Source organism: Harpegnathos saltator, unplaced genomic scaffold, assembly GCF_003227715.2.
Source record: "Harpegnathos saltator strain DR-91 unplaced genomic scaffold, Hsal_v8.6 scaffold460, whole genome shotgun sequence".
Taxonomy (NCBI): domain Eukaryota; kingdom Metazoa; phylum Arthropoda; class Insecta; order Hymenoptera; family Formicidae; genus Harpegnathos; species Harpegnathos saltator.
In genome coordinates this window covers 706,411-725,972 of record NW_020230273.1, presented here as the reverse complement: position 1 = coordinate 725,972, position 19,562 = coordinate 706,411, and the positions used below count along the sequence as shown (strand labels likewise).

The window sequence follows — 19,562 nt, the reverse complement described above, 5'->3', positions numbered from 1 at the left end:
TGAAGATAACAGTCGCCGCGCTGAAAGGACTGAGACTCGCCGCGGTAACAATCATGAAGTCATTACGCGGTAACAGGTTTTCCATTTTTTCCCCCGTTTAGCCCGATGGTAATTGATTGAAAAGGAAAGGAAATACCGGCAGCCGTATCTGTGTCATTAACTATTAACCGCACCATTACTCATAACATTTATGGACGGTGATTTACATTAATCATTCTCGCTAACTCGACGTTACACCGCGAACGGTGTATTATTTCACGGATTCGATACAATCCTCCGCTCGCGCGTGCGAACCTCCGCGTTACTCCTCGCGCGGAATTCGCGGGACGAGTGACTCTGGATTTTCGATTGCGGATCTCCGAGACGAGTCTCTCGGCAATCGTCGCGTCATCGCGATTCCATCCAGCGAAACGCGCGCGCGCGCGCGCGCGCGCGCTCAGCGACGCTCAGCCTGGGAATGCTCCGCGGCTCGATTAAGACGACAGGATCTGTCATGCGGGTGCAATTCGCGAGAGCGGAGCTCTTCTAAATTAATACAGTTCTGTACGAGTTATCTCGCTGCAGCTCTAAATTCCTCCGTTCTTACGCTGTTGCAAAATCCGCGTTGTCTCTCATTCGCCACGGCGCGGCGGCGCGCAAGAAGGCCGATCGTCGGCACGAGACAATCAGCGACACGCACACACAGGTTAGGTCAGGATGCGTCAGGATGTTGTTCCTGCCGAAGAAACGCGTTTCCTCGACCCGCGAGAATAAATATCTACAGTTATTCGCGCAACTTCCCAGAGACGCCCTTCCGCGCGTCGCGCGTAGGGGTGGAGAAGGAAGACGATGAAGTTCCTAACTCGCGGAGCTGGGTCAGGTGGAGGGAAAAGTGGCCACTGAGGCGAGGGGAGGCGGAGAAGAATCCGTAACTTTCCTCGGGGGTTGCGGTATCGCGGACTGCCAGGTGATTCACCCTCGCGAACTTTGAGCAGCTGTCTTTTACTTGTTATCCGTCATCGATCTTCGCCCGGTATCGGCTCGGCGGTCGTCATTACGGTTCTCGCATCTTGCCGTACGCGGAACAGCGCGACCAGATGTTATACCCATCGTGCGTACGTACGCGCACTGATACCGATTCCCGATTACCACTCGTGATAATCGCGATCTCCCAAATGTGCGCGATGGATTAAGTTGATCCTGCCGGGGAATAGCCGTCGGATTCCTTCACTACCCTTTTCGCAGGGCGTACTATCTTAATGGTAATCTATCTCCGTGCCGACGCAGATAAAGAGAGACGGAGAAAGGGAGAGGGGGGGAGAGAGAGAGAGAGAGAGAGAGAGAGAGAGAGAGAGAGAGAGAGAGAGAGAGTTGAATCTTTTTCGAGCGATTCACGAAATACCTCCGACGAAATTTCAGGCCTAGGTCTGGGACCGCACACGCCAGAAGAAGCTGCCGTCCTGGCGGCTGCCGCGGCGGCGTTACATCACCACCATCAAGGCCCCGGCGGCCCTGCGATGAGGCCTCTGAGGCCACCGCTGCCACCGGGGATGCTCCACACGTCGCCTCACCCCTTGGCCACACATCATCCTCTCGCGGCGCCGCACCATCCCCTCGTGCCGCCTCATCATCCGGAGGAGGACGGCGTCGTCGACGACCCGAAGGTCACGCTCGAAGGCAAGGAGCTCTGGGAGAAATTCCACAAGCTCGGAACGGAAATGGTCATCACGAAGAGTGGCCGGTAAGTGTCAACAACGTCGTCGTCGTCGTCGTCGTCGTCGTCGTCCTCGTCGGCGGCGGTGTCATTATCGTGATTACGATTCCACGTCGCTAATTGAGCGATCGCTGCGAGAGACACCGAGAGCGGAGCAATCAGGATGCCGTTTCTACCAAGTTTCATCGCGAGCGCGTTCACGTAAATATACGCGACGTTTAACGGACGTCGAGTGGTCGTGGCGTTCTTTGGGCTACGAGCTTCTGCCGGTGGCGGTACGTTATCGCAAGCGGCGCAGAATTTCCTTCCGGATATCTCGACGCGGTACAGAGGACACGCGTATGCTGAACGCCAGTCTGCGGGAGTCTGCTCGCGCCATTTTCGTCGCGCGATACGAGGAAAGTTATTTCCACCGACGCGACGAGCCGAAATACCGGTGGACCAGCTTAAGTAGTTTCTCACGCTTCCATCTGCTTATCTCGCTTCCGACAGTCTCCAATCTTTCTGCGCGACTGCGCGATGTCACACGCTGTGGAATTTGCCGCGGCCACGACTATTAAAACATAAAAGAGCAGGAAAGACCTTTTATCTGGGGAAAACTTGCGGCAATTACCGAAGAGATCTTAAGTCTAACGTATCAAGATCTTGCCTTCTCTGTCGAAACGGAATCTCGAGAAAATTATATTTCTTAAGTGCATCTTAATCGCTGCCATTGATGCGAGCTTGAAGACGTCCGACAAGGCGTTTAAAGATCATTCGTGCATCCCGAGGATGCGATGAACTTAGCAATTTTCCATCTTTCTTCTCCCGAGAGCGACACCTCGCGCGCCCTACGCGAGCATCGCCGGCGTATTATCTCGCGGATAATTATACTCCACTCGATGTGACACCACGTGCGATCTCACGGCGTATCTCGCGTCGTACGACACACAAACATCGACGGGATTAATTTGTCGATGAGAGACCAAATTTATTCCGACTCCCCCCCTCACGAAAACACGGAGAAACGCAAGGCCGCGAAAAGATGCGTCACTGTCAGCGGTTAGTGCTTGTCGCGCGCGCACACACACACACACACACACACACACACGCACGTAACTTCATGCGCATTCACTCTCGGCGAACTTTTCATTATTGCGAATCGCGCGCGCAGCGTATAACACGCCACACGCGATCTCCTGCACGTGTACGGGGAGAAGGGGAGGGGGAGGAGGAGGGAAGACAGACGTCGCGGCGGTACTTTCTCGATGACGTGTAATAGCGTCAGAAAAAAAGAAGATATCACTACAAAGTTGTCGGATCCCATTGTCATCGTCGTCGAGCAATTCAAACTTCTCACCCCTTCCCCCACCCGTTCGCTGCCCCCTCCTCCTCTTCCCCCGATACTCTTTAGCTCCCTGTTTGCCCTCCTGCTCCCTGGCGAAGTCGCTCCGCGACTTATCTACCTCGCCCTGTTTCACGAAGTCTCATGATTGTGGCGGTAGCGGTGGTTACGCGCGTCGTACTTTTCGTAGCAAAGAAAATACAAGCTGATGTCGAGGGCGGCGAGCGAGCAAAGCGGGAGGAAAGAAAAAGTAAAGGATAAAGCGAAGAAGAAGCGCGAGTGAGCGAGTGAGCGAGCGAGCGAGCGAGCGAGCGAGCGAGCGAGTTGCTCTTCCGCGACGATAGCTAAGCCAACGCGAGCGCGCGCGGCCGGCCGGGTATATCGGGTCTGAATGGAGACGACGGCAAACTATAATAGCCGAGAATAGAGCACGCGCCCGCGACGAAAGGGTGAGCATATACGTTTACATATTTCATGTGCGACGCATACAGGTGCTAAAGCGCGCGCGCGCTCGTGCTCGCGTGCGTATATGTGGATTACGGCCGCAACGGCGACGCCAACGTCGGACGCGCCCCTCTCGCGAGTGTGCTTGTATATATGTGGTGCGTGCGTGCGTGCGTGCGTGCGTGCGGGGGTGCGCCAGCGTATCGTCCGGATTAAATCTTCCTCGCTCTCTTTGCCTTCGATCTCCGGTTAATACGGTTTCCTCGACCACTCGGTACGCGCACGAGTCCGCGCGCGTACCGTTTGCTCCTCTAATTTGCGTCATTACTGCTCCGCCGAAGGCAGCCGCGCAGGGGTGCGTCGATTGAGCGAGTCGTCGGGGGAGGGGGGGGGGGTGTTTGTGGCCTGCTCTCATTGTCACCGTCTGGAGGCCTACCACCCGATGGGCTGAAGATCGACGCGAGTCTCTTTCGCCTCGGGAAAATCTGGACACGTAGAATATCTCTGGCAGCGAGAGCGTTCTGATTATGCGCGACAATTGCATCCGTTTGTCTTAATTAATCGGCTAAAACGGGTTCATATTTGTTTCGTGTAACGTGTGTATAAATACTGTATGCCAGATGCCGGAGCCTTTCCAACCAAATCGATTTTGTATATTTAGCCTGAACGCAGCATGTCGGTATCTGATTAATTTACTCTCACAATGAGATTGTTCGCTCACTAATTGCAGCATTCATCCGTCGTGGCAGAAGAAAACGAGTCTTCGACTCGACTTCGACTAGCGTCCGACTCGAATCAGCATCGTGTATCATCGATTATTCCAAGGCGTGACATTAACAAGTTACCGGCGACTGTGTCGGTGTAACGAAGTGGTTTACAATAGAATGCTATGCGAAACGCCGCCTCTCAATCGGCGTCTGATAGATGCTGCCGTTTGACGTATGATAAATAATCGATCGTGATTGGTATTTAGTAACTTAATCTTCACGGTCGGAGATAGTGAGATAAAGAGGCAGAGAAAGAGAAAGAGAGAGGAACGTAGACCGAGAGAGAGAGAGAGAGAGAGAGAGAGAGAGAGGAAGAGCGAGTTGAATACATAAAGAAATCACAAATTCAAAAGCACCGGCCGTATGATTAATTCATAGAGGTAATGACACACGTCGTAATGATCTACTATCGCGGTCCATAATAATTATCCTCCTCTCGCATATGCGGCAGCTGTTCCACATCTGAAATTTATTCAACGCTTCAGATCTTAAACTAGCCGATAAACCGCGCTATAACGTCGCGGACAATCGTACTCGCGGGGAATTAAGTAGTGTTTTATCGCGACGATGCTAATTTACAGCGATACAGCTACGTTCGTACTGCGCGCCGTCTCGCGGGTTTGGGAGAACGAACCGACATGGTACTAATCCGCTGGAACATTGTCCTCCCTGCGCGTTCCCCGAGCACACACGGCTTGTCGCGCGTCGCGAATAAAATCTGAGGATCGCGTCCTTCGAAGCGGAGCGCGGCTAATAGAAGAGGATTGATTAAGTAATTAAACGAGTCGTGATAAAATCTCCATTACTTCTCCATCATAATTCACCGTTGATCCTTCGTCGAGAAAGCGAGCGAGAGGGAGAGAGAGAGAGAGAGAGAGAGAGGGGGGGGGGAAGGAAGGGAGGGAGAGAGGGAGAAAGAGAGGGGTAGAGACGCGTCTCGCGCGCCAATGAAACGGATGAATAACAATCGGGGAATCGAAGTGCGCTTAAATCAATATTGTTGGAGCAGATAACGCTGATCGCTTCTTATCAGAAACGGACGGACGGTCGATCGGAAATCACCGTTTGCTCGTTCGCTCGCTCGCTCGCTCGCTCGCTCGCACCGCAGCCGATCGATTGTAATCTCGAAAACTGGCCCCGCTCTAAATCAATCTCCATCGATAAATAATAACCGCCAAGCCCGCGATCTGCCCGCCTCCCCCCGCCTCGGCCGTGTATCCACCCGCTCGCGATCGGGTTACAGCGAAACGCCGAGCGAGTGCCGCGTCGGGCCTCTGTAACGGCGATCATCGATAATTATACGCGTGGAAATTATGCCGGGCCAAGCCCGTCGAACGGGCCCCGCTCGTCGGGCTCCGCTCCGACTCTGTCCGGTGGTCTACGTCTCAATACGGCGTACGCGTTTGACACGTTCGCCACACCACACGCAAAGCGCATTTACACTTGGAGCGCGCGTGATCCTCCACTAGACGCGAGATCCCCCCTTCACCTTTCGCCTCCTCCTCCTCCTCCTCCTCATCCTCTCGTTTCTCGCCCGTAGCATCATGGCGATGTATGTGTTGTGTGTGTGTGTGCGCGCGTGTGTGTGTGCGTGTGTGTGTGTGTGTGTGTGTGTATGCGTGGATATGTGCGTATGAGTATACATAGGGTGTCTCGAAAGATGCGTGAAATGATGGGCTAGCGAGGGGTTCGAAGTCGGCCTTCTTCATTCGATTTTCCGCAAGACTGCGCTGATCGATGAAGCTAATTTCTCGCTCTCAATGTTGAGCACACCGAAGCTCGCGGCGGCGGAGTGAATTTTTGGCGTTTAGGATGATTGATAATCAAGTTATCGTTCGTTAATCAGGCGGGACTGCAATTTGTCGCAATTTCTCCTTAATGTCGCCAATTTTCTTCCCGAGGACACGTGCTCTCGCAGCACACTTTTCACGTCTCCTACGCGTACATCTATGCGCACGCATGCACACGCACGAGTAATGAGACGCAGCGGTACACAGGTCCGAGATACGCACATAATAGCGAGCGCATAATGCCGGAGGGGGTGCGCGCGGGGTACGGCCGGAAACGGGTGGGGGTCTTAAGTATAGGGCTGCCTTAACGATGTTTGTTTTATACATTGGCAGCCTCTTCTCGAACCTGTAATCTTTCTAAACGAGATATTACCCGGACCCGTTGCGATACAAACCCTTGCCGGAATGGGTCGTGCGGTGTGCGCTCGGGGACCTCGCCTCGTTCTCCAGCGAAGAGGGAGGGCGAGGGCGAGAGCGAGAGCGAGAGCGAACGAAAGAAGGGCGCGAGGAGAAGAGAGGAGGAAGAGGAGGAGAAGCAGGAGAGAAGGAGGAGGGGAAGGGCAGAAGACAAGGTTTGGGCGAAAATTTTTGGCGTGCTCGTGTTCGCTGCTCCGAACTCCACGCGAAGGGAGGAGGCGAGGCGGAGGAGCAGAGGGCCTCGGGGCCCAAAATTGCCTCCCCTCCGCCTTCGACTGCCTCCAAATTGCCGGCCATTCACGGCTTTCACGTACGAGCGCTTTGCTCGCGCGTGCACACGTACACACGCGCGCGCGTGCTCGTGGTGCGAAATTAAGAGAGGGCGCCGGTTAAAACGAGATCGCACGAGATTCGCCCGGCGGCGTCCATGCCGTCGAGAGAGAGAGAGAGAGAGAGAGAGAGAGAGAGATCTGTCCGTGTTCTTTTTTTTTTTCGGCGGCAGGAGGAGCGAGAGACGCGTGAGAGTGCCTCAATTCCTCCGATTTCTAAGTCAAACAGGCGCGAGCGCCGGCTCCAAGTAAACAAAGCGTGTGAGCTGTCGAGAGAGGACGCAGACCCGTGAAATCTGGTGTAATCGGCTTAACAGAATCATCTTCATCACTCTCAATTTCTCGATTTAACGACGGCGCGAGCCACCCTCTCGTTTCAAACGTCTCGCGAGAGTCAAGCTCGCGCTGGATTTCTCTTTTATTTTTTACGTGTGTTCTTGGAAAAGGGAACAAAACAAGACCGTATATTTATTGGACATTCTGTGTGTACGTGAGACAGACACCTGATACTCATAATGCAGAGCGTTGAAATTAATTTCTCATAACAATCGTGTCATATCGAATATTATAATGTTAAAAATATTTAGCACAGACGCAGTAAATATAAGGTGCACCGATATTTCGACAGCATGAAAAAGCACGTTTCTTAATATAAAGACGCGTCGCCCTTCCTGCCTTTTCCGCGCTTTTTATTTCCGACGTGAAATCTCTCTCTCTCTCTCTCTCTCTCTCTCTCTCTCTCTCTCTCTCTCGTCTGCGTTTGTTCATAGTTTTTCCCGCGCCACACCTGCATAACACTGTCTCTGTCGCACGCGTCATGCGTGACAAGCCCGCGCGCGCGCGCGCGCGGTTTCTCCCTTGCGTTCAGCGTAACCGCGTGCTCGCGCGCGACCCTCTCGCGTCGTTCTCTCCCTCTTTCTTGCCCTGCCTTCCCTTTCTCCCCACGCGAGCGCTTGCCTTGTCGCCTTGTCGCGGGATATAACCGAGCTCGATATAATTAGCCATACAGTGGGCTTACGCATCACACGCGCGTGCGAATCTGAAAATGCAAGCCACGATTACGCTGGATATGCCGGTGTGTGTCTCTCTCGCTGGGAGTACCGACGCGTTTTCTCCGGGGTAACAACAATGACGGCCGCCATGAACGAGACGAGGGTGTCTGGAAGCGAGAAAGTACCGTCTCCTTCCATTCACCTTGGGCGAACCGTCCCGACGGAAGCGTCATCTTCTTCCTTGCTTGTCGCGTGCCTCGACCCTTCGCGCCTGATTCTCACTCGACTCACGTTGGCGTCACGTTGCCAAGCGTTCTTTTTCGCTCGAGAGAGGAGGAGGAGGAGGAGGAGAAGGACGCTAAGACGGAGCATGAAAATCGCAAGAAAATTAATAAAAACCGAAGCTGAGCGATTCTTTCCGCGTAAACAAAAATTGTTCTTTTTTTTTCTCCGCGTAGAAATTACTACGTATCGAAACAGAGAAGCGGCGGTGTTTTATAACCTATAAGCGAAAATTATTCGTGCGACATGTCTGCGTCGAAAAATACGAGGTTGCACTTGCTCGACAAACACATCGTTAGACCGAGGCATATTGCAGACGTGATTGGCTGATACCATCGGAAATGCGCCGCGTTGTTGTCCGTATCCCGGTGTGAGAGCAGCTTACGTTGTCGCGATTGACTCGTCCGGCGAACTTCGCGTGACGCTAATAAGGAAGTCTCTCGTGCCGGAATATTGAAACCGACAGTTCGTAACGGCGCTTCGGTCTTATTGTATTTCGGGAGACGAGTTGTGTTATATAAAATGGGAAAATCGAGGGCGCGAATACAGCATCGAGCGCTTTCGTCGCGCAAAGCGGCGGCCTTGCTTCGCACCCTTTCGGCACTCTCTCTCTCTCTCTCTCTCTCTCTCTCTCTCTCTCTCTCTCTCTCTGTCCGCTCTTTTTCTGGGTCACGCTCTTTAAGAGCGATGATATCTACGCGAGACGACTTTAAGCGCCTTCTCACGTTCCGCCGGCGTTTTTCCGGTCGCGAGGTATCGCGTAGGTTTTACGTTCCGCACCTCGACGAGAGTCGGAGCTGCGAGTCTCTCCCTCCCTCTCTCTCTCTCTCTCTCTCTCTCTCTCTCTCTCTCTCTCTCTCTCTCTCCCCCTCCCTCTCTCGGCGATCGCAGAATTCGGTGCGAGCGTCTGAGAGAGGAGAAATGCGTGTATGCGGAGGAGAGAGAGCGCGCGCGAGGAACGAGGCGTTGCACGCCTCGTACGAGGTTGATCGATTCGCGAGCATCGCCGAGACCCGGAGTGATACTCGCGTCGAAAGTGGCCGACGGAAAAAGGGGAAACGGGAGAAAGAAACGGGAGGAGCGAGGCGACGCGTACGTGGCCGAGCGACGGCGTTAGCGCAACGTATTCGCGCGGCCGAGCCTATAATTTTTCTGCGTCCGGTTAAACGATAGTTGTTGCCCGGTGTTGTGTGCATTCCGCGCGGCTGGTAATTACACAAATCAAAGGGGCATAATCATCGCATCCTTGCATCACCGCTCATAAATATTAGCCAAAGCGTCAATTCATTATCGTGTTACGTACGTGAGCCGCGGGCACTTTGTTTCCGGCGGTGCTACATACCGGTCGCCGGTGCGCGCACCTTTTCCTCGCTCGCGCGAATTGTCATTATTCACGCGTCCTGTTCCACGTTCAAATAAAAAAAAAAAAAAAAAAAAAAAAAAAAAAGAAACGGAACAAAAAAAAGGGGAGAAGAGAAAAGAAAGAAAAGGAGGAAAGAGGAGAGAGAGAGAGAGAAAAAAACACCAAGTCACGAAAGCGTAATTTTGGTATATCTCTCGTTCACGTTTCTGACACGTAAACGACTCGTCTCGGTTGTCTCGCGGCTACCGCCGATCTTTCCGCGAGTTTGCATTAAAAAATCGACGCGTTCCCCGGCGGCTTTTTAGCGTGACGCTCGTTTGCAGACTCGTCGTCTCCTCCGACGTTCCGTATCATCTTGTCTCCGCTCCCTCCCCGCCACACCTCTCACTTTCTCCGTTGCTTCACAGCTCGTTACGGCCGCTGTTGGTTTTGCTTCTTTCATACCCTTTTAGTTAATTCCTTTTCTTTTGCCGCTGTTACACTCTCGTTATTACGGGACTGAATTATTAATTATCTATTTGGAAATCAAATTGAGTATACCGTTCGTCCGTTCGTCCACTCATTCGCTCATCCATTTCGCCGTGTCTTTCTTCTCTTTCTTGTTAACCTTTGCTCCCTTTATCCAAGCAATGTCCTACCTTTTTCTTTCCTCTCTTTCTTCGTTCTCTTCGTCTCCCACGAAGACGAAGACGAAATTGACGACGACGACGACGACGACGACGACGGCGGCGGCGGCGGCTTCTTTTTTTCATTTTATTCAAACACGAATATGTAGTCTTATCTCCGACGGCACTTCGCGGCATGTTTCAAGGCTACAAAAGCCTGTACACGCGATTACGAGATAGCGCATCGTATCGTATCGCTTCGCACGCAAAGCTGTTTCGCGCGCCGCTCCGCGAGTCGACGCCGCGCGACGCGACTACTCGAAAGTGCTGAACTTGCGCTTTCGAACGGTGTTTCTCGCTCGCGAGTTTCCGTGGAATTATCCGCGGGAACCTGCGTTTTTCACACCGTGTGCAGCATTTAACGATCCGCATGAAACTCGGGCTCGTGTCGGTCGCGCGCATGGAAGTCACGCGTTTATATTGATTGAATCCCCGTCCATCGTCCAGCTTTGCCGGCGAATAATTAAACTATCCGCGAAATCAAGGTACCTCGTGCCGCCAGAGCTGAAAAATGCGGCGGCGTTTCGGGATGACAGAAATAGAGGAAGTAGCTTTACCGCGCCTGACGCACCGCTGAAAAATTCGCATTTGCATATAATTCAATATAAAAGATAATAATGGTCAGGAATACCCGAAGCCGGAGGCATTGATAGAGATATAAACGCGAACGTTGACACGATACTCCGCGCGGTATCGCGTTGAACGATTCGTCTCTCGGACAAAAAAGGAAAAGGAAAAAGAAAAAGAAACAGGAGAAATAAATGAATGAAATGAAAGTAAAACATCGCGCTGAACTCTTTCGACTCGTCGGGCCGAGCAAACGCGGACTACACGCACCGTGCTTCTCGAAAGCCTTGACTTTTTATCAGCCTCTTTGAATTTTTCAAACACTTTCGCTTCCAAGCCGACCGACAACCGCTCGCTTTTCGCCTATATGCCTTCTCCCGCAGAGAACGCAGAATCGCCCTCGTTGTTAAGCCGAACGATTCATCAGCGAATTTGGTTTCTAGAGCACGCCGCCGAGTGGCCGACAACGGACAATACGGACGCGTAGAAATGGCATACTTGCCAGTTAATGACGTATGCGAAGCATAAGAGTTTACCGCGAATACATTAGCGCTAATGAGGCGTTAAATACGCGTATGCATTGTTATTCACAATGTCACGGTGGTTAGCGCGTTCGCGCGCGGCTGGCCGCCGAGGCATTTTTCTTTTCGCCGTATTTTTTCGTTCTGCCTGCACCGAGAAGAGGCGAAAATTATATTGACGAAGTTCGGGAGACCAGCACCGCGGGAGGATGCTGGGCTGACGTCGTGAATTCTGCCGGCTGTCCCGCGGCAGGACCCCGACTAGAAATTTTGATCAGGTTCACCTAACACTGATAAGGACCCAATAGGGTGAATCCTATAAGGTAATCCTAAGTAAGCCAGTCCTTATAATGTCCTAACGACAAATGAGTAAAGAAGACCTTTATAAGGTTATAATGATTGGGTCCACATTAGGACCTTTAAATTAAAAAATACCAAACTAGTGTATGATATAATATGGTTCAGTTGATCAGGTCTTTGTCGGGGTCGGGATCTTCATTCATTGTACCTAATATGATTTGTATTATCAAGTTTTAACCGTCGTCCAATATAGCCGTGTCGAGTAATCAGGAGCCATAATTTGAAAAAGAAAAAAAAAACGTAATTAGGATTCCATAAGGTAACTCAATAAGGACCTAGATTAGGTTAGGACTATGATGACCTTACTAAGGTCCTTCCATCCACGCTGCGTTATATAATCCTTACTAGGACCCGATATTACCTTATTGGGAGCTGATGTCCAATTGAGGTTAACCTGGATCAGGATCATGGGATAAATTTCTAGTCGGGACGTTGCGTCGAATTATCGTCCTGGCACTTGTTTATCATGTGCCGACATCTTAAAATCGCCTGTAAGGTCGCACGGCGCGTGACGTGCGGCGAAATCGTACAAGCGGAAACCGGACGACCGATCGCGCTAAATCGCCGCCACGAGGAGATAATTCACGTGGAGGGAACATTCGTCGTCGTCGTCGTCGTCGTCGTCGTCGTCGTCGTCATCGTCGTATTTTTTCGCGCGGTACCTTCATACCGTACGAGTACGCAAGTGCAAATTTGCCGGTGCAGAGAGAATCCCAACGCGGCCGTGACGCCATCGTCGGATGTGGAAAGGATCGCGATTGATGGTCGGCGATGAACGATTGTTGAATCGGGACAGGAGGGGGGAGGCGGGGATCGTTTTATCCATTTTTTTTTCGAGTATTACCTATGTACGGGCGCGATATGAGGTGGCTGGCGATTAACGATTCGCAGATCCGCCGCGCGTGATGTAACTTTATCCCTTTCTCTCGCTGTTGCATAGCACGTAATAATCCGTAAAAGCGAGCGCCGGCTCTCTCCCTCTCCCTCTCCTTCTCTCTCTCTCTCTCTCTCTCTCTCTTCCGCGCGCGCGCTCGCCGCAGTGTTGTGGCCGTCGGTGATCTTGATCGATCGCCGGGATCCATCGATCGGCGCCGCACCCCGCCGTCATACACGCGAGAGCCAATGCCCTCGCTCGTTCTCGAGCCGGAGGGGAAGAGTGATCGGACAGACGTTATCGGATCGAATTCCGCGCGAATATATTAATTTAAAATTGCCGCCGCCGTCGCCGCCGCCACCGCCGCCGCCGCCGCCGCCGCCGCCGCCGCCGCCGCTGGTGCTCGCGTTTCATCGAGATTAAACGGCGATTGCGATCTGACGTGCGTCTCGAACAGGTGCGAGAGCTTTATTATCCGTCCGCGCGCGGCGGGCACGATAGCTATTATATAGCTTTCGCGATACGTCGAGATCCGTCTCTCTCGACACACTCGGGCGAGACGAGTCTCAAAGCGAGGCTATTCATTTAATAAGGCAGATCGACGCCTTCGACGGGGGAAAACGGCCGGCGGCTGTGTTCCGGTTAACATGCAGTGCGTCTCGTTTTTTGTGCGCTTATCGCGAGGAGGAAAAGTTCGTCCTCCATTCCCTCCTCCCGATCACGGCTATATTTTTCCTTGCTCCCGGAAGATACGATTCGTCTTTCGCGCCGTCGCCCCCGCGGGATACAACGGGAGCACAAACGAAACGCGACATCCGAGATTAGGGATGGGCTTCGTCAGAAAAAAGCATCGTTTTCGATTTAATCGATTATCAAAAAGAAAAAAGATCGTTTTTGCATAATCGATGTTTTCTTAAAAATATCGATAATAATCGATGTTTTCCTAGTTTATTTTAAGTTAATGCGAAGAGTTATATGTTGCAACAATAAATTAATATATTATTAAAACCTTAAAGATCCTTTTACAACGGCTGCAAGCATAAGCTTATATTATATAGCTTATATTATATAGCTATATAAGAATAAGGCTATAAGCGTAAGCTACAAGAGATAAACCAAAGTCGGGGTTGTTCTTACAATGGTCGACTGTTGTTGGTTTAGTTTTCACTGCTCACTGTTACAGCTTTATTTTTGCAGCCATTCTGGACGCGCCTTGATAGTAGTAAACAAAGACCCTAGTGATAAGAATTTAGTAACAAAACTAGTAATATAATCGACGAAAAAAAAATAATCGATCTAAGGAATAATCGGCCCTAAAAATCTCGGTCTGATGATCGATTTTTCAAAAAACTAAGAATCGATGCTTGTTTCATCGGTCGACATTTGCCCATCACTACCCGAGACGTAACTCTCGGGGGCTAACTCGACTCGAGTGTGCCGAGCGCTCATCGTCGATGCAGATCGAGCGTCGACGTCGTCGCGTTCCTAGTTGCAGAATAGACGATAGATATTACGTACGTAAACTGAGAGTTCGACATTCGCAGTTCGACGTTCGACCTTTGCCCGGCTAGACTCGCGCGTGTCGCCGGATAGATTCGGACGGATTTTTTGGTTTGCGAACAAGAGACATCGCAGCATGCGCGCTCATTTCCGCCAATGTCGCCTTCTTCGAGTCTCTCTCTCTCTCTCTCTTCGAGTCTCACCGCGTGGCAGTCTCCAGAGTGACGGAGAGAACTCTGCCCTTCGGTTCAACGGGTCCTACCTGCGCGCGCGGGCTTTCGCCCCGACGCGAAAATCCAGGCAGCCCGTGCGAGTCTACGGGATAGACGGCCGATCAGCTCCGTTCGATAAGACGCGTGCAAGGGACAGCCCCTTTCCCCCGCCGCGCCGCGAGCGGGGAGCGCGACGATATTGACGACGGTCGCGTTCGACGGGGACAAAGAGAGAATCGCGGATGCGCTCGGCGCTCGCTCGCTCGTTCGCTCGCTCGCTCGTTCGCCGATAAAACCTGTAACGTTATCGGTCCTTGGACACGATAAGTGTGTCCGTGAGGTGTCTAATTAAGCGCCTTGCTACGCATTACCCATCTACGTACCACGCGCGCCGACTCGCGCCCACGGAGCCGCGGCGCGGAGCGGTATCGCACACCTCGGCGTGAATGTGTAACGATGTGGCGCGTTAATGGCCGGCTTCACGTGCATCGTATTATGTACATTACAGCCGGTTTAAATCCTGATGGACGGCGGCGGCGGCGGCGGCGGCGGCGGCGGCGGCTCGCGCTCGCATTTTTATAATTACGCGGCGTAAAGCGTCGGGCCCGATATACACGCACGCGGACGGCGAATAATTACACACACTCTCTCCCTCTCCCTCTCCCTCTCTCTCTCTCTCTCTTTCTCGCGCGCCCGCCGGGATCTTCTTTTGATTTTTTCTTTCCTCGCCCGCTCCGCATTTATCGCCGTAAATTATAATTGCTAGCGTCGGGAGGGGGTTTGGATATTTTGTACATGCGCGTGACGCTTCGTTAGTCGCGCGATGAAGATGTCGGTGCGCATTCTGCTAAAATTTCTCGCGCGAGTCACGTTGGCGGATGAAAGGAGCTCCGACGAAATCCTGCCCGCGAGATTTTTCGCCCGGCGGAAGGTCGATCAACGAGTTCACCGCCGCATTGCTTCCTCCCGTTGATTGTACAAAAACTTGACCAACTAATGACCGTATCAGCAAAGTTGCAGTTGAATAAACGTAATTCGAGACGCGTATATCTTTTGCTTCATTCGTCCCATCGACACTCTATTGGCCGCGCAACCGATTTTTCCGATGCGTTCGATTATACTTTGTACCCGATTGAATGAGACGCGGTAATGCAATAATGCGAGTACGATTTGTTGCGAAAGCGTACTCGGAGCTAATTCCAGTCGATAAAATTATCAAGCTGTTAAGCTGTTAAGCTGCTCTCCGCGTCAGTGGGAATCTTCCGTCGAATTCCAGAATCTCCAATTGGAACGAATGAGGGGCGCAACGGCGATGGACGTTGCGAATATTCCAAAAGCGCTCGAACATTTCGTCACCGAGGATTGACGGACTCCGTCGCTTAGACGTTTAGATAGTGAGAATCAGCCTTTACTCGTAGGTTTCGAGGTCCGACGTTTAATCACGATGTCCGAGAATCTCGAGTCTAAAAATCGGTCAAAGGCGACTTTGTCGAGAAATCGAACGCGCTGCTTCGCCTGAAATTTCCGAAAGCGGCCAGATACAACGCGGGGTAGTAGAATACGTGGCGGTACGCGGCGCAGAAAAGAAGGAAGGAAGGAAGGAAGGAAGGAAGGAAGGAAGGAAGGAAGGAAGGAAGGAAGGAAGGAAGGAAGGAAGGAAGGAGGCCGCTGCGTGGTGGTCGACGGCCAATTTCTGAATGCAAATAACGGTGGTGTCGAAAGGGGCCTCGCGGATGAAAACCGGGAGGTAGTATGCAAATAGAAAGCTGTTACGAGCGTCTTCTTCGCCTTCGGCCGACCTACACCACTTGAATATGACGCGCGAGCCCAACCCCTTTCTCACGGCGCGGAAAGTGTGAATTCAATGTGAAACACCGCGCGGCGAGGTGAGCGCAAAAAAGGGCCTTGAAATCGAGGATGCTGCGCGCGCTCGTCATTCTGCCATCGACTCTCGCCCCGTCCTTGTTCCCGTGAAGAAAAAGGCGAGACGAGAAAGAGCCCAAGAGATACAAAAGGAGGAAAACAAGGAGGAGGAAAATCGCGCGCTCTCTTTTTCTCATTCTCCCCTCCCCCGCCCCCTCTCTCTTTCTCGAGAAATGGAAAAGGACTACTCGACTCGGTCTATCTAATTCGTTAGCCGAATTCGGGGCGGAAAAATTCAGCGGGGATTTCAGCCGCTTCGATTCCGCCACTTGGACGTCCGAGGCGTTAATCGATTGTATTTATCTGCGTTCCGATGTACACGCGGAATCGCGCGGCGGCATCGAGATCTCGCGAGGCATCGCGAATCCCTGGCGGCATTATCACGGCAGATTGTTTCTTGCCGCGATCGCGTTATTACACGCTTGCATCATAGACGCGCGGTATTGAGCCAAGCGGCAGCGACAAGCTCGATCTGATTAATTAGCGATCGCATGCGGGCAAATTAATCTCGCGCTTTATCTGGAGGACTTTAATAGGCACCTCGCGCCATTCACCAGCTGCCGCTGGTGCACAGCCGCGCGCGCGCGCGCGCGCGGGATGTGGTTAGCCCACTTTGAGCGGCTTGTGTGTTAGCTCGAGAGCCGTGGAAACATCCGCGCGCCGCCGCCATCCTAAACGTCGGCGCCCGTCGAGGAAGACGGAGGGATCCGACAGAGCGCGATATCGCGTCGCGAGTGGCGATTATTAATTTTAATAACAAATCTCTTCTCCCATGCTGCGACCGTCTCCTTCGTCGGGCTTTATAGCCGGGGGCCGTAAATTTACGGCACCCGGTATATATCGATCGTGCGTCATTACGATCGAGCCGAGTTCTCCGAGTTTCTCACACCTGAGAGTCGAGGAGCCGTAGGACTAATAAGAAATCCTATAGGGCTGGCCGCATGGCGAGATCACGACGAGGAGAGCGTCCGTACTCACACGCACACGCGAGCGCGTGTATCCTCGAGCGGCAGATATGTGTGATGCATGCACGCACGCACGCACGCACGCACGGACGGAAAGGAGACGGGAGATATAATGATGGCCGTGGCGTGCCCTATAGCGTGTAAACCATAAGAGATAATGTAACAGTGGAAGTTCGGCTGGCGCCACTCGTTATTTATACAGTGTGGTCGGCCAGAAAGGGGTCTGTCGGCCCGAGATTTCTTTCGACCGGGGGGGAGGGTGGTGGTGAGGGGGGTGAAGGCCGGAGACGCCCACTAAATTATTATTTGTTCTTGGCGAGTCATAAACGCCCGGAATTATACCGGGCTACCACGAAGTCCTCGCCGCCGCGAAACCCTCGCCCGCTGACCTTCGGAGCAGCAGGAAGTGATGAGAGTGAGTCCATTGGCACTCGGAGAGACGTCTCCTCTCGTCGGCACCTCGTGTCCTCGACCGGCGCGATCGCGTCCCCTCCTCGAGTCCTCTCGCTCGCCGCGCCTCACAGTGGGCCCCGCGCAATTTCTCACAGCCCTCAACAGCGCACGTGTAATTGATGAAGCGGCGCTGAGGAAAGTGCTGCTCGCGCGAGCAGCGATGGCGAGCGCATCACGGACGCGATCACGCGGGGATGTATCGTTACTTTGCTCGCGCCAACATCGCCAACCCGAACGAAGACACGCGAGCGCGAGGAAACAAAGGCGTCGCGCTTTTCCGTCTCCCCGTCTCGGTTTTCTTCGGCCCGAATTAGCCGGCCGAATGTCGCGCCGGTAAAAAGGGACGAGGGGCTTCGGAGAGAGGTTTGGTGAACGCGCGACTTTTTGCTATATTTTGTCGGCTCCTTCTCCTTCTCTCCCTCCCCTCCACCCCTCCCAGCGCCAACCTTCCTTCCCTTCTCTCTCGGATCCGGTTAAAAAAGTTTCTCGCTGCGGGGGTTCCGCGGGAGGAGATGCGACCGAAGGATGAAAGGAGAAGCTCTCGAAACCCTGGCGGTGCCCGAGCGGCGACTATCGGTTTCCCTATCGGGTCCGCTCATCTCCCTTCGGAACCCTCTGCGGGGCCCTACGGTGGAAAGGCGTATATAAACTCGGTCTCTCTCTCTCTCTCTCTCTGTCTCTCTCTCTCTCTCTCTGTCTCTCTGTCTTTCTTTTTCTCTCTTAACTCCTTTACGACGATCGTTTGTACCGATTTGTTCGACAAGACTCGCGCACAGCTGCGAGGGGGAGGGCAAAGGGTGGCATGAGGCGGAGGAAGAGGAGGAGGAGGACAAAGGGGGTGGAAGAACGGCTTTCCTCTCCTTCGCTCTCCTGCGCGTTTCTCTTGTTCACTGTCAGTCCTCTCTTCCCTCGCCGATAGATTTGTGTCCTGCCCTTCGTCGTCCCATAAAGTCTCCTCACTATCGCTCCCTTCTGTTCTCCCTCCCTCCCTCCCTCCCCGCTCTCCCGCCTTTCCCAACCGCGTTTCGTTTCCTCCTAACATTGAGACGCGGCCGACGAGAACGGCGCGCACGTCGTTACGGGACGCGTCGATAAATTTGCGCAACGTAATAGCGCAAGCAGATTAAAATAACGACGCCGGAGGTGCGCGCGCGATAATTTCGTAATATATGATCCCGATTGATTCATCGGGATTCGAAACGCGGGGGCTGCGGGCAGGAGGACGGGGGCAGAGGCGAGGAGGGGGGGGGAAGGGATCCGACCGCGTGGCCGATTTACGGTGTAGTTCGCGCCCGTAAAATTCGGACGCGGCGGCGGCGGCGGCGGCGGCAGGTTTTTTAATTTCTCGTACGCGGCGGCGCTTTGCGCGCGCGCGGCCATCGCTGTGGTCCCTTAAACCCGTACTTTATGCTTCTCGGCTTATAGAAGCGCGAAGGACGCCGCGCGATGAGTCGCCTGCAACGGGTGTTTCCGCGGAAAGCGATTAGCTACGGGTTCCTTTTTACGAGCCTGCGACGGATCGTCGGCTACTTTTCTCTCCTTTTCGTCTCGTTTGATCGAGTCGCAGCAATTTGTCGTCTGGCTGGGAACGCGAACGCGGGAGCTTTCGTTTAATTTCAATCGCGTACGAAGCCGTGGTTCGCACGCGAGTCACGTATCGGCGCCGCGCCGACGGATCATTATCGCACCGGTTAACACCGAGAGCAGCCCTCGCGGGCGCGAGTCGCATCCTTTTCTCGCACCCGGCCGGCGCGAGACTCGCGTGTCACCCGTTACGTGGCCGGAGTGACGCGCCCTGAAATCCGGCGCGAGCGCGCGCGCGTCAGCGTGAGGCGACCGAGACAAGAGAGAAAAAGCACGAGAGAGATCGGCGAGAGCGGGTGAGAGGGCGGGAGAGATAAACGGGCATGCAAAGGGGACGCGAGAGCAAATCATCGGTGTGGGCGCAGCTTAGCGATAAAATAAATTAACTTAAAGCTACCGAGTTGTGTGCGCGCGCGCGCGCGCGCGAATTCTTCCCTCGGTGGCGCGCGTCCCCGTCGCGCGTAATGACGCGCCGTAAATAACGATTCTCCTTTCGATTTATCGACGACCGGCCGCTGTCGGCTGCGGAGGGCTGAA

At 53.3% G+C, this 19,562-nt stretch overlaps 1 protein-coding gene and 1 long non-coding RNA gene across 9 annotated transcripts in view; one reads left to right on the top strand and one right to left on the bottom strand.

Moving 5' to 3' along the window:
* The window catches only part of LOC112589311 (uncharacterized), a 185,138-nt gene that overhangs the window by 38,539 nt on the left and 127,037 nt on the right, over nucleotides 1–19,562 (bottom strand). The gene's annotated exons all lie outside the window — the stretch shown is intronic.
* The window catches only part of bi (T-box transcription factor bifid), a 100,566-nt gene that overhangs the window by 9,555 nt on the left and 71,449 nt on the right, over nucleotides 1–19,562 (top strand). For all 7 annotated transcript variants that reach the window (XM_025301985.1, XM_025301986.1, XM_025301984.1 and 4 more), the window contains exon 2: nucleotides 1,399–1,720. In XM_025301985.1, coding sequence (XP_025157770.1) covers nucleotides 1,399–1,720 — 322 coding nt within the window. The remainder of the gene's footprint in view (nucleotides 1–1,398; nucleotides 1,721–19,562) is intronic.